The sequence below is a fragment of the Saprolegnia diclina genome (assembly GCF_000281045.1).
Source record: "Saprolegnia diclina VS20 unplaced genomic scaffold supercont1.21, whole genome shotgun sequence".
Taxonomy (NCBI): domain Eukaryota; phylum Oomycota; class Saprolegniomycetes; order Saprolegniales; family Saprolegniaceae; genus Saprolegnia; species Saprolegnia diclina.
Window position 1 is genome coordinate 273,589 of NW_008246088.1, and position 14,234 is coordinate 287,822.

The 14,234-nt window shown below is 61.2% G+C and overlaps 3 protein-coding genes across 3 annotated transcripts; 1 reads left to right on the top strand and 2 right to left on the bottom strand.

Annotated features, from left to right (window-relative positions):
- Nucleotides 1-185: 185 nt before the first annotated feature.
- Nucleotides 186-3,281, bottom strand: SDRG_07339 (hypothetical protein; the record flags this gene model as incomplete). The annotated part of the gene is made up of 1 exon (XM_008613167.1): nt 186-3,281. The coding sequence occupies one exon, from the start codon at nt 3,279-3,281 to the stop codon at nt 186-188; it is 3,096 nt and encodes a 1,031-aa protein (XP_008611389.1).
- A 192-nt stretch (nt 3,282-3,473) lies between these two features.
- Nucleotides 3,474-9,290, top strand: SDRG_07340 (hypothetical protein). The gene is made up of 9 exons (XM_008613168.1): nt 3,474-4,150; nt 4,196-4,335; nt 4,389-4,583; nt 4,631-5,229; nt 5,271-5,792; nt 5,844-7,366; nt 7,413-8,554; nt 8,611-8,958; nt 9,004-9,290. Exons 1-9 carry the CDS (start codon nt 3,604-3,606, stop codon nt 9,244-9,246), a joined length of 5,259 nt encoding a protein of 1,752 aa, XP_008611390.1. The 5' UTR covers nt 3,474-3,603; the 3' UTR covers nt 9,247-9,290.
- On the bottom strand, nt 9,286-13,161 carry SDRG_07341 (hypothetical protein). Its single transcript, XM_008613169.1, has 17 exons — nt 13,133-13,161; nt 12,853-13,053; nt 12,691-12,803; nt 12,463-12,642; nt 12,184-12,409; nt 12,052-12,129; nt 11,760-12,005; nt 11,225-11,712; nt 11,052-11,181; nt 10,745-11,004; nt 10,629-10,701; nt 10,523-10,579; nt 10,224-10,474; nt 9,997-10,177; nt 9,867-9,950; nt 9,626-9,822; nt 9,286-9,577 (listed from the first exon to the last, which is right to left on the bottom strand). Exons 1-17 carry the CDS (start codon nt 13,154-13,156, stop codon nt 9,319-9,321), a joined length of 3,048 nt encoding a protein of 1,015 aa, XP_008611391.1. The 5' UTR covers nt 13,157-13,161; the 3' UTR covers nt 9,286-9,318.
- Nucleotides 13,162-14,234: the final 1,073 nt, after the last annotated feature.

Consider the following 14,234-nt stretch of genomic DNA (forward strand, 5'->3'; position numbering starts at 1 on the left):
GTCATACCGAAACCCATCGAACTCCAAGACGTGTTACTCAATCTTGAATTTGATGTTGAGATTGGAGCTTCAAGTTCTGAGTACACAGTCGTTCGCGCCAGCAGACTCATCGCGAAAGCCTTTGACAATCAAGACACGTCGTCTGCAGTCTTCGCCTACTATGTACACGTTGTCTAGGATGGCGGCTAGTTGGTGCTGGCGGAGGCCGCTTGAATCACATGTCGCACGGCTTTCATCTCAGCTTCAAGGCGCCCGAGGCGGTCGATCGCTTGGTCGAGGTTCATATTCGTCGACGCACTGCTCGTCACGGCACGCCCCGCCACGAACGAGTCGCGGAGCATGCGCGACGACGACGAGCTGGCCGAGAGCGGCGTTGCGGTCGCCACCGCCCGGAGGTTGCCGAGCTGCATTCGGTTCAATCGCTGCCACTCCATGCGCGCGGGCTTGCGGTTCCTCGTTGCGTGCTCGTAGAGCGAGAGTGCGAGCACCTTGGCGCTGTCGAGCACAAGAAGCCACACTAGCGAGTAGACCCACACAAAGACGGCGGTCGGCAGCGAAATGGCCTGCATCTCGGCAAACGGCCAAAAGAGCGACAGCGTCGTCGCCGCCACGGACGAGAGACTGGCGGCCGCGACAAGGAGCTTGCTCGGCGCTTGCAAGCAGCACACCGAGTCGGTGCGCGCCGAGAAGACGAGCAAGCAGCCCGAGAGCGAGAGCTGCAGGTACACCACCATGAGCACTTGGCGGTACGACAACGCGCGCAGCCCGAGTTGCTGCCACAAACTGTCGGTCTCCCACGAGTCGAGGGCCCAGTAGAGCAAGAGAAGGCTGCTGAGCGTGCTCACCGCGCCGAGCGTACTCGCAATGAGAGCGGTGCGCGGTCCGCTCCATCCCTGGGGCGTCGCGCGCGACCCGACAACGTCCTGCGCCATCGTCGACGCGATCGCGCCGTCGTTGAGCAGCAAGAGCAACGCCATTGCAATCACGGGCAGCTGGAACGACGCCGGCGCGTCCTCACTTGCGCCCGCCCACGCGGTCGCATTGGTCACGCGCTCGGCAAACTGTGCGAAATGACCGCCATTCGGAGAGAAACACAAAGTCGCCAGCAGCACAAAGCCGAGCACGTGGAGACCGGTGGCGACGCGGTAGATGACGTAGTGCGTCACGCGCTGGCACACGTGACGCGCCAGCAGCACGCCATGCAAAAGCACTGCGAGCCCCGGTTTGGTCAAGACGACATCGGACGCAGCTTTGGCCGCGTCGCTCGCGCCATCGACCGCAATGCCCAAGTGTGCCAGGCGCAGCGCCGGGGCGTCTTGCACGTCGTTGCCGGTGACACCGCACACGTTGGCTTTGTCCGTCGACAAGAGCGTGAGAAGACGCACCTTGTGGGCCGGGAACACGTTGGCAAAGCCATCGGCGTTCTCGACCATGGCTGGCGTCAGCGGCGCGTCCGACCCGAGAATCGTCGATCCGACTTGGAGCAAATGCGCGGTTTCGATCGCGACCGCCGCGTTGTCGCCCGTGAGCATCTTGAGGTTGATGCCGTGCGTCTGGAGGAGCTCGATCGACCGCTTCGTGTCGTGCCGGGGCGGGTCCACGAACGTGAGGAGACCCATCAAGACCCAGCCACACCCCTCTTCGGTGCGCGCGACCGCGAGGCAGCGCACGCCGCGCTTGGCGAGGTCGAGCACGCGTGACGTGACCGCGTCAGCAATGTCGTCGACGTTGTGGGCGAGCGAGAGCACCATGTGCGGTGCGCCTTTGGTGACTTTGAACACTTTGCCAGAGTGCGTCTTGATCGTCGACTCGGTGCGCTTGGCCGTCGGCTCGAACGGCGTGTGCGCCAGCAGCGTGTACGCGTCCAGCGGTCGGAGGTCGATCGCGTTGAGGACGAGCGTGTCGATCGCGTCGCGCGGCGGCTCGCGCCACTTGGCGGCCAGCGCGGCCATGACGAGGATGTCTTCGCGCGAGGCGTGCGGCGCAAAGAGCGGAACGTCGTCCTGCAGCTCCATCTTGTTGCGGGTGAGCGTCCCCGTCTTGTCGGCGCAGACGAGCGTGAGCCGGGCCATGGTCTCGATCGACTGGAGGTGCGTCACGAGCACCTTCTCCGCCGCGAGCTGGCGCGACCCGAGGGCCAAGATGGAGCTGCATATGCTGCGCAATGTGAGCGGCACGGCGGCGACGACAACGATTAGGCCAAGACTGAGCGCACTAAGGAGGGCCACGCCGTTGTAGAGAAGACACCCGAGAAGGACGCTGACTGCAGGAATCGCGATCAGAAGGAGCGCCATGGTGATGTGCGTAAAGTGCGACGAGAGCGTGTTCTTGGCATGCCACTCGGCGCTCGGCGGGTGCTGCCCGAGGAACGTCTGGGCGCCGGTCGCCGACACGATGGCCTCGACGTCGCCGTGCACGACGAGCGAGCCCATCTTGACGTTGTCGCCAGCATGCAGCGTCACGGGAAACGACTCGCCCGTGAGCGCGCTTTGGTCGACCTGGATCGGCGACCCATCGCAGAGGTCGCAGTCGGCGGGGACCGCGCAGCCGACCGTGAGCGTGAGCCTGTCGCCGGGCACTAGCAGCGACGCATTGATCGTTTGGTGAACGCCGTCGCGAATGACTTGCGCCTCGGGCTTGAGCGCGGCCTTGAGCGCGAGCAGCGCATGGGCCGTTTTGGCGTCTTCGATCCAGCCCACGACGCCGTTGAGGACTTGGAGAAAGATGAGGACGGCGAGGTCGGGTACGTCCTGTGTCACGAGCTCGAGAGCTATGACGAGCCAGAGCAGCAACGGCATTGGACCGACAAAGTGGCCGGCCAAGCGGCGCCATGACGCCGCATCCGGCGCTTCAAACTCGTTCGGGCCAAACTGCTTGAGGCGGCGCGCGGCCTCGACGGTCGAGAGGCCGCTCTCGGGCGTGTTGAGGAGCGTGTGCTTGTCCATGCCCATGTAGAAGCGGTCTTCGTCCAGGCGCATCGACGCCGAGAGCAGCGGCGTCGTCTCGCCTTTCGACCACATGACGACCGCCGACTTGCCAAATCTCGCAGAATGACCGCCGGCGCGTATTTTTATTCTTCCGCATACAAACATCAAGTGGATAGATCGACGTTGAAGTCGGGAGCTTTTTAATTGCTCGTCGCCGTGGGATCGGCGGCCGCGGAAGATCCACGTAGCGACGAGGAGGAAGACGATGGGCGCTGCCGAGATGCGGCCGCTGCGGCTACATGCATGCTCGCGGCGGCGCATGCCTCGACCTCGATCTTGGCAGTGCTGCGACATTAGGCAGTGGGTGCAAGTCACCGTGCGCCGCTGTGGTCGCAGCGACGTCGACGAGAATCACCGGCAGAGGTATACTAGCACCGCGCTCATCATCACCCTCGCGACATGGCAAGAACCGTGTCTATGCAAGCAGCGATAGCAGCGATGCAAAGCCGTGCAGCCGCTGGTGATGGCAGGTCGTCGATCATGGCATCCGTCTTTGGCTCGCGTTGGCTTTGGCGACCAACGCGATGGCCCACTGCATTGGCCTCATGCCGAGGTCATAGCAGTCGCAGTGCAGCAGCAGTAGCGTTGGCCTGTCGAGGGCGACGCTTCATGCAGGATGGCGAAAGGTTGCGTATCTTGGAAACGGTCATTTTGTCGTCGGGCGATGGCCGACGAAGCGGTGCTCAACCGCGTCGAGCAGGCGCGCGTGTATGGCATCGACTGCGGCGACGAGATCCTCTTTGGCGCAGGCGCGTGGGCGCCGGGCGGCGAGCACACCAAGAAGCTCGTCGTCAAGAACGTCTCCAACAAAACCATCAAGTTCAAGTACGATCTGCCGCGCACCAAGTACTTTTCCATGGACTTTCCACTGCTCATTACGCTCTCGCCGGGCACGTCGCGCGTCCTCGACATTGCATTCCGCCCGGTCCAGTACGAAGAGTACGACGACTGTATCCGCTTCACGGTCCACATCATCGACGGCGGCGTCAAGGCCACCAATGGCACGTTTCGCCTGCCGGTCAAAGCGCGCATTGCCATGCTGCGGGTCGAGCTTCCGTCCGGCCTCGACTTTGGCTTTTGCCCGACCGCCGAGACGACCGATGTTGTCTTCCAGCTCAAGAGCACGGGCCAAATCGATGCGAGCTTTCGGTGGAGCCTCCCCGGTACACTTATGCGAGGCAGCATGGCTCTTGCTACATGAGATGTAGACGCCGGGGAGCATGGGCGGCCGTTCAAGATCACCCCGTCGAGCGGCGAGATCAAGGCGGGTCAAGTGCTCGATGTGACGGCGAGGTTTGCCCCACGGACCGCGTCCGTGTACGTGGTCACAGCCCTCTTTGCGGCGCACGTACGCCCGTGCTCGCGTCGACACGCCTCGTTGAAGCGATGATGATGAGGTAGGAGCTCGGCGAGACGCACCAGCACCAGGAGACGACGCTCAAGATCAGTGGAATTGGGAAATTCGCCTACTTTGCTACCTCCGAGACCGAACTGGACTTTGGCGACATGCTCGTCAACGGACCCTCGACGCACAAGAGCCCGACCGAGCGCGAGTTTGTTCTGCGCAACCGGTCGCTTGTCCGCGCCTCTTTCCACGTACGGGCTCCTTTATTGATACAAACTTGATACAACCTTGATACTAGATTTTCCCCATCGAGACAGACCACGAGCCGACGTTCTTCTTCTCGCCGCTCAAAGGCACGATCCCGCCCGAGTCGGCGCTGCCGATCCGCGTCAAATACACGCCGTTGAGCCCGGGCACGTTCACGTGCGACAACTTTAAGATTGTGACTCCCGGCGGGCACGCTGCGCACATTGTCTGCAAGGGCAAAGCCATCGGGCCGCTCGTGTCGCTCTGGAAGAAGAACCGCGCGTCCAACCTCGTGAGCGGCCACTCGGTCAACTTCCGCGACGTCCGCGTCGGCGAGACCGCGACCCGCGTCCTGTACCTCCGGAACGAAGCCGCGATTCCGGTTCGATTTCACCTGGTGAGTGCAGCCAACGGCATCTTTGGCGTGAGCAAGGTCGCGGGCGAGATCCCGCCGCTTCTCGAGGCGTCCGTGCTCCTGACGTTTGCCCCGCTCTCGCCCGGCAACTACTACCGACGCCTCTTTTGCCTGCTGCAGAACCAAGCCACCATGTTTGTCGACGTGCTCGGCACGGGCTACGACGCCGAGATCCGCCCGTCGCCCTTCGAGCAGGGGCATGTCGACGCCTACCGTCTCCGCTGCGAGCACAACTTGTACGTGATCTCTCTGTCGTTCGAGATGCCAACATGCGTAGGGGCCATCTGTCCCCGGATGGGCTGGAAGCACTCTGGGGCGACAAGGGCGACGAGCTCTTTCTCCAAGGAGCGTTGGCTCGCCAGCGTGAGGCCGCCAGCCGAAGGGAGACGACGCGCCTCCTCACGCGGAGCGGCGACATGCTCCTCGCCGACGTCGACGTGTGCCATGAGTTTTTCATTCAGCCCGACGACCGGCATGGCGCCATCTTTGCGTCCGACGCGCTCCTCGACTTTGGCGTCGGCTTTGACATCAAGAAGACACTGCTTGTGACCAACCAAACACGCGGCAAGGTCACGTGTACGTGGCGCATCGCCGAAGCGCCGACGGCGGTCGAGAGCAGCAACTTCACCATCTTTCCGACGACGTGCGACATTGGTCCGGGCGCGTCGGCCGAGTTCCGCGTCGGCTTCCACCCCAAGCAGAGTAACACGTACTTCTTTGCCGAGCTCGAAAGCAGCGTCTACTTCAAGTCCAACCGCACGTTTCGGCTCGTAAACCCCGAGACGTTCACGCCGCCGTGGTACGCCGCTTGATACGTTGATACATTGCTACATGGAATATGTTCTGATAGGTGCATCGTCGTGCAGGCGACGGGGCACACATTTGCGTCGACCGACAGCCAGTTTCTCTCCCGTGTGACGTACGCGACGGCGAAGGACGGGCTTTGCGCGTTCCCGCCGGCGTTCATTGGCGACTCGGTGTTTCAAACCGTCGTGCTCATGAACAGCAGCGATACGCCGGCCGTCTTTGCGATCACGCAGGACCCGTCGCGCGTCTTCCGCGCCAAGCCCAGCTGCGGTTTGATCCCGCCGAATGGGTTTCACTTGGTGCAGATTCGGTTCAGCCCAACAAAGAGCCGACGCTACTCGCACATGCTCAAGACGACCGTGAACCACTCGACGTCGGTGGCCCTCGAGCTCACAGGCACGGGCTGCTTTCCGCATTTGATTTGCCAAGAGCTGGACGGCGGCCCCGCGATCGACAAGCTCTTTATCAAGCCCACGTCGATTGGCCTCTCATCGACGCGGCTCTTCCGCGTCAAGAACGGGTGCCGCATCCCGCTCGTGTTTCGGTGGAGCCTTCCGCCGTCGGTCCAAGACGTCTTTCAGCTCTCGCCGCTTGTCCACCGGCTCCTCGGGAACGAAGCCAGCGTCATTGCGTGCGTGTTTGCGCCGTCGCTCATCAAACAGTACAACCAGCGGCTCACGCTGCACGTCAAGTCCATCTCGATGGCGCGCGGGGAGCCACCGTCGTCCCATCTCCCGATTCTCCAAGACGTCTCGATCAAGGTCACGGGCGTCGGCACGACGGGTGCTGTCGCGTTTGAGCCCGCCGAGCTCACGCTACCGACGGTCCTTGTCAACTCGGATGCGACCGGGCCGTTCCAGCTCGTGAACGGCAGCGACTGCGATCTCCAATTCGAGCTCCGCGTGACGGTGCTCGACTCGTCCAAGCTCATGGCGCGGCCCCACCTGGACAAGAAGTTGGCGGCCACGTACGTTTCCTTTTCAAAACCGAGCGGCGTCATCGGCGCGCGTTCGACGCAGCAAGTGGGGATTGCGTTTCGCGGCGACCTCGCGGGCAGCTACGACTATGGTATCCAGTGCGCAATAGCCACGCTCGACGCCGTCGTGCTGCCGTCGCACCATGGCGACGACGACAGTGTCAACTGCGTCGAGATGCAAGTACACGCAAGTGCGTCGTTTCCGACGCTCTTTTTCGAAGACATTCGCTTGGCGCAGACGCCGACAGCCGTCGCGTGGGCGCAGTTTCAGTGCGAAGAGATCAACGCGTTCATGGCCGCGCCGCTCACCAACGACGAACTCAAACTCAACAGCGAGAGCAGCCCCGATTTGAGCTTGCTCAAGGTGTTTCCGTTGCGGTTCACGCCCAACGTCATCGGCACGCATACCGAAGACGTGGTCATTCAGCTGCGCAACCCGGGCTCGCTTGTCGTTGACTTTCGCATCTTTTACCCCAACGAGTCGGACATTGAGATTGAGCCGTGGGCCGACACGAGCGAGCCGACGACGGACGAGCTGCGGCAAAACATCATTATCGACTCCAAGCTCTTCACCGTCGCACCGCGCAAAGGTGCGTATCCTTGTACGATACCGTGGTCCCAGGTAGAGGGTACTAGGGGTCTTGCAGCCGCACGAGAGTCTTCTGCTCCGTCTCTCGTACGCGTACGCGTCCATGCAGTACGACGGCGTCCACGACCTCCAGCTGCTCGTGTCGGTCTCGCAAGGCAAGAAGATGATGCTATCGCTCCACGGCCGGACGCTGCCCAAAGCGTCTCCCCTTCTCTTTCTACCACGCACCAACTGGGTGCTCTCGCCCGTCATGCTAAGCGAGAGCGGGCGGAAGGAGCATCTGCATGCGCGGCCAGCGCTGCAGCAGTTCCAGGTCTTCAACCGTGGCGACGCACCCTTCCTTCTCGACATCGACGACGCCGACCTCGCGCGCATCAACGCGACGAGCCACAACTTCCCGATCCTCGAGTGCCTCACGCAGCGCGTCTCGGTGCCGCCCAACGCGTCGGTGTTTCTCGACCTCGAGTTTTGCCCGCTCGAGCAGCTCACGTACCACGGCACGTTGCTACTGAGCGTCGAGGGGCTCGAGTCGGGGTACCAGGAGCAGTTCAAGCTGCCGATCACCGCGCGCGGGTACGACGCCAGCAAGACGAGCTTTGCCATGACGCGCGACAGCATCGTGCGCGGCGGGCCGCCTACAGTTCAAAAGGCACCGCCCGAGTCCCGCGCGGCGCTGAGCTGCGACGTGCTGGACCTTGGGCATGTGTGTGTGCACACGGAGCACACGCGGCTTGTCGTACTCACAAACCTGAGCGCGACGGCGACGCTGAGCTTTGCGTGGGACGCCAACCACCACTTGGTGCACGCGAACCGCGTGCGGTTCTTCCCGATGCAAGGACGACTCTCGCCGCTCGAGCACTGCATGGTGCGCGTCACGGTCGCGCCGGCCGCCGACTTACTCGTGATCGATCACGACATTGCGTGCTGGGTCCGGCTGCTCCATGACGCGGCCGCGTCCTCGACACTCGAGAGCGCCAAGACGACACGAGAAGCCAAGCCGAGCGACACGCGACCGTCCGTGCTCACGCGCACGACGATCTCGTCGCGCGCACACTTTAGTCGCGACGAGCCCGCGACTACCGAAGACTACACGCCGCCACTCGCCCTCGCGCTGCCAAAGCTCAAGCCCAAACCAGCGCCAGCGTCCGGCATGCGCAGTCCCAAGGGCCCTCGTCGGAAGCCGAGCCCGGTACGTATCCGCTGCATCGATCCATTGCATCATTCATCCTGATGCGCGGGTGCTAGACGCGCGGCAACTCGTCGCGCAAGGCCAGGTTTGGTGACGGCTCGGACGCCGCCGAGTCGGACGAGACGTTGCGCGGCAGCAAAGTGCTGCAGCCACTGTACATCCACGTGTTTGCCCACGTCCTGCCGCTCGAGACGTTTCGACGACAGCTGACGCGCGAGGATTTCGAGCGCCGGCCGCTGGCGATTCCGAGCGGCGAGACGCGGCGGGCCGACGACCTCGAGGCGCTCCGGACAGCGTGGCGCGTGACAAAGGACCCGGCGGCGATGAGCGAGAGCCGGCACGTCATCGAAGGCGTCTTGAGCCACCTTGTGACCGACCTCTTTGGCACGGGCACGATCGACCAGGTCGGCAATATGAACTTTCCCTTGGACGCTGACGCGACGACGTAGGCGGTCGACGAGCTCTTGCCGACCGAGCCCGAGACGCCGTACTTTGTGCAGTTTGGCCAGCCGGCGTGCGACAAGCGGCGCGCGCGTCTGGGGCGGCTGCTGGTCGAAGACGACTTTCGACGCATTGCGAGCCTCGTGCTGGAAAACACAATGCTCAACGTCGTCCAAGAAATTGGACTCGGCGAGTTTGACCTCGCGTGTCTCCCCAAGCAGCTCGTGTTTCTGCCCGACGAAGAGACGTAGCCCGCATCGTGCTGTAAATAGACAACCTCGACGCATGCATGGAGGCAAGGCACGCTGGATTGATGGCCAAGACTACTCGTACGTCGGGGTGCGCGCGGGCGTCCCCGGGCGGCTCGGGTTGTTCTTGTAGTACACAACGTGGTCGACAAGCTTGATGCGCGACCGGTCTTCGGTGCTAAACTTGGCGTCGAACTGCTCGTCCTCCATGTCGAAGCGCAGAATGTTGTCGACTTTGGAAATCTTGGGCTTCCAGTAGTTGGGGTACTTCCACTCGTACGACGGCGACGGGTTGAGCTTGCGCGCCTCGGCCGCACCGCTCCACTTGGGATCGCTACACCATCGTGTTGTAGCCTGCAACGTGTCTCGCGCAGGGACGTACCGAACCCACTTTTGCGGCATCTTGTCAATGCCAAGCGCATAGATTTCCAAGTTGCCGTCGGGCGTGAAGCGCATGCGCACAAAGTTCTTGTAGCTGGCGACGCGGAGCGACGAAAACGCCTCGTTGTAGTGGCTCTTGAAGACGTTGAGCGCCGTGTAGAGATACAACCCGACAATGACACCGCAGATCGGCGTTGCCTACGCCACTTCTGCATATTTCACCTCGAATGATGGCTGCGTACCGCGACCCAAAAGTACATGAACACAGAGTAGTAGTAGACACTCGCCTCAATGCGCGAGAGCGCGTCAAACCCCTCGTAGCAAATCTACGCACACATTTGATAAAGGCCCACGCCACAGAAGGAAGTAAACCTTCATGCGGTGGACGGCGACGACTTCGGGAATGTCAAAGAACGTCAAGAGATACTTGACACATGTCGAGTAGAGCGGGATGACGTTGAAGTAGTCGTACGCGTGCAGCTGGAGCATGTTGGGCACATGCGCGTTGAAGTAGTTGTACAGTGAGTAGAGCCCTTCGTTGGCAAGCGCCCCTCTACCAAGTCGATGAGCACCGTCCATAGGCAAAAGGAAAGACGTACTGGTCGGTCGCGGCTTGGAACATGGCTTCAAACGCAATGAGCACGCTAAACGCCGCCGTCGTGTGCGCGAGCGACATGACCAAGCTGATCGCAGCCTTCTTCGGGAACGACGGCGTGTCAGCGAAGAGCAAATGCACGATAAAGAGCACGAGGTACGACGCCAAACTCACATACGACGAAGTAAAGACCTCGCCCTGCATCGCAACGAGCTCCCAGAAAAAGTTGGAAAACACGCCGCGCCACGTCGCACTCTACGCATATCTGCGATGAGCCGCAGGACGGGACCGAGTCGTCGTTACCTCGTAGATCTCGCCCACCGAGCAGCGGGGGAACATGGAGACTGCCAGCATGTAGTACTAGTCGATGTGCATAAGAGATCGATAGGCAAGAGAATGTGCAGCGTACGCCGACACCGCCGACAAAGTCAAAGCGCCAGTTGCGGCGACGGAAGCCAAAGATGTTGAGAAGGGCATAGCGGCTACGGCGGCGCTGTGAGATCCCTTGGTTATGGAATGACGTACCGGGAAACTTTCTCGGACGGGTAGCACGACGCGCGCTGGTAGTGCTTGTCGTTTGCAAACAGATTCTCGCCACTCGGGACGTGCGTCGGGTGCAAGAAGGCGCCGCCGCCGCCCGACACGATGAGGTGGACGGGGCCGCCCTCCGGGTGCCCCTGCGGCGGATCAAGCATCGGCTCCATATCGAGCTGCATGTCGAGAAAACGCTTCTCTTCCATGTGCGGGAAATGCTTGTGGATGGGCGAGAAGGGCGCCATCGCCGTCTATATGCGCCACGTAAATAGCATGCACCGTCTGTGATGAGACGTACAATGTCGTCGGGGGTCATGGACGTGTTGATCGAGAGCTTGCGCGGGCGCGGTGTCGTCGGCTTGGGCGCCGGAATCGTGGGCGCTTCGAAAAGCGAGTGGCGCGTGTAGTTGTGAATATCACCTGCCAACCTATAGCGGATCGTGAGCCGCGCGACGCGGGGACATGACGCACCGAAGCACGACGCGGCCGGCGAGGACCTTGGTCATGAGGTACTGCAGCTTCTCTTCCGTGCGCTGGTGCTCGTACTGATCGAGGATCCAGTTGGGCTCGTGCGTCACGACAATGACGCGATCCGAGTCCTGCAGGTGGTTCTTCGCAATCGCTTCAAAGCAAGCAAACTGCTCATCGTTGATGTCGTTCTCGAGCGCAAGGTCGCACGCAAAGAGCCACCAGCCGTGCGGAAGCTTGAGGCAAAAGTAGCTCGTTTGCTGCGGCAGATGCCACCCCCCGAGCCAGTCGCGGTGGCACACGAACCGCTTGTACGTGTTGAGCCCATCGAACCAGTCGTGGTTGCCCGGAATCGCAAAGCACGTCGGACCTTTGTAATCTTTGAGCGTCTTGCAGCCCGGCGGCAGCACGGGCTTCTGCGTCGAGACGGCCGCGGGGTCGTAGCAAAGCGGTGGCTTCATCGCGTACTCAAAGGTGCGCCAGAAGCGCGACTAAGAACCCTTAGAACACAAAGCCGTAGAAAGAATGGACGCAGTACCTCGTACGTCTCGGCACAAGGGTGCGGGTACGCAAGGTCCCCGCCAATGACGAGGCAGTCGCCGCGCGGCAGTGTCAGCATCTTGGCCTGGTCCGCCAGGGGCGAATTGGGCGGCACCTCGACGTCGAGCTGGGGCTGCGCCAGCGAGCGCGCGACTTGGTAGCTGCTGTTGAAGCCGTCGCCGCAGTCGCCCATGAAATCGAGCCACAAGTCGTCCTTCTCGGCCAAGTGGTCAAACATGTAGTCCTACGCATTGAGTCCAGCGATTGTCGCCGAGGAGTATATCGTGTACCTCGTAGTTGGGGTGGATGGCAGCTTGCATGGCGCGCATGTCAAAGCGCCCGAGGAAGATCTTGAGCGAGATGAGAAGCTAGGCAGAAGAGATGTGAACATCACATGAGCGAGATGGAGTGAGGGAGCGTACCTCGAACGCCGTGTCAAAGACAAACATCGAGTACCACGGCACCATGGGCAGCGCGTGCTCGGCCGGGAGCTTGGAGTGCTCCACATCGTGCTCATCCTCCTCCTCGTCCGCCTCGGAGTTGTTCCAGTTGAGCTCGAGCATGCGGAAGCCCACGAGACGCTCCATGACCAAGTTGACCATGGCCAAGCTGAGACCTGTGATCCAAATGAAGAGACCGCCTTGGTAGCTACGCATTATGATGCATGAGATGAGGTTCATTTGGCAGTAGTAAAGGAACACCTTTGGGGCACGGGGATCTTGGTGCCCGAGACGCCGAAGAACTGCTCGCACACGTGTCGGTTGTATGTCTTGGGGATGGCCGAGTCGTCATCGGCGGCGTCGCAATGCACGAGCAAGGCGCAGCACATGACACTGACGGCAGCACTGTTGCGCAGGATGTTGGAGAGAACGCGGTTGAACCTACAAGCCAAGGCGTGACGCACTGCAACATGGACGTGGTGACCGTACGAGAGGCTTGAGAAGTGCTTGACCCAGCCATAGCGCATGAGCAAGTACAGAATCGACTGGAACCCGCCGAGGATGACAATGGAGCTGAAGAAGATGGGCAAGAAGAGCGAAATCTAGGAAACAATATCATGATGATGGACATGGTCGACGAGGTCGACGCACCGGCTGCTTGACGTCATACTCGAGCATGCCCAGCTGCGTGAGGGGCACGTGCACGACAGCGGCCAAGAGGAGCCACGTGTAGAGGCCCATCGAGACGTACACGTATGGCGTCCATCGGTTGAGGAGCTCGCGGTTCTCGACGAATGGGCTCGTGAAAATGTAGAAGGACACGAAGACCAGCACGAAGATGAGGAACCACGCCTACACATACAGACCGTCAACCTCCGTCCTTCGCTCCATGCGGTCGCTCGTCGCCGAGGAAGCGCGTCGGTCGTCCTACGATTTGGTCGGGGGTCGCTACCATGGCGGAAATTCCCAAATGAGCCATGCGTCGATCTATTGAGCGCCGCGTGTGATTGGCCAAAATACAAGTGCATTGCTATTGGTCCAAAATGGAGGTGGACATTGGGTACTTTTCCGGTTGATGCAGGCGCTCATGGTGGCGTAATGGATAACCGGCTTGACTAGCGAAGAGGATTTCCCGCCGGTAGAGCAATCGTGGGGCAGAAGTAGTCACTCGACGCTGCTTGGCTTTGGCTCTTGATCGGACGACCCGTCACATGGCTGTCTTTGTGTGGTTAGCATGACCTGCTGAAGAGAAGGCCTCGAATGAGTGGGAGCGGCATGGGTTGAAGCGCATGGCGTAGGGACGAGCATTGAAGCGCACATGACAAATCGCCTGGGAGAGCTGCCCGTGAGTTATTGCTAACGTTGACGCTGAAATCCAGCTTTGGTCAAAGGCTGATGCAAACCACGAGGACGACCTCTGCGGCTTGTGGTCCATGGGGGCGTGGCATTCTTGTGCCTTCATGCAGCTGCCACGGTGCAGCGACAAAGACCAGCACACCAATCCCACCCTTGCAACCAAAGCATGCACCCGGAACGTTCTCCGCGCCGACTGCTTTCAACACAGCTTGTGATTTTGCCCTTCACCTCAAGAGGAACGAGTAGGTCGTCGATCAGCACGTGCATCAAGCTCACCTCAGTGTACTTGTTGCTGGAGCTTGCCACGGAAGCTTGACTACGTCATCGCCTTCGCCTCAGCGCAACACGGTGCCACGTCGCACGGAGACTTGATGCCCAGCTGGGCACAAGGAGTAGGGGTGGGGCCTGGGGGTGTCGATTTGATCTGTGGGGGGACCCAAATATCTGTGGTCGGCCCAACGTTCGTGGGCCACCCTGGCTGGCGGCGTGCAACGAAGTCCGCGTCCTCTTGATCGCGCAGGTGAGACCGTGGGTGTTTCAAGACCTTGGACTCAGTCATGGACTGCGACTTGGTAGTTCTGAAGCGCGAGGTTTTATGCAGCATGGGCAGCGTGGACGCGCGTTATGGCTGGGATCTCTTTGCCGCGTAGCTTCACCACTCGTTCAAATGTGGCATG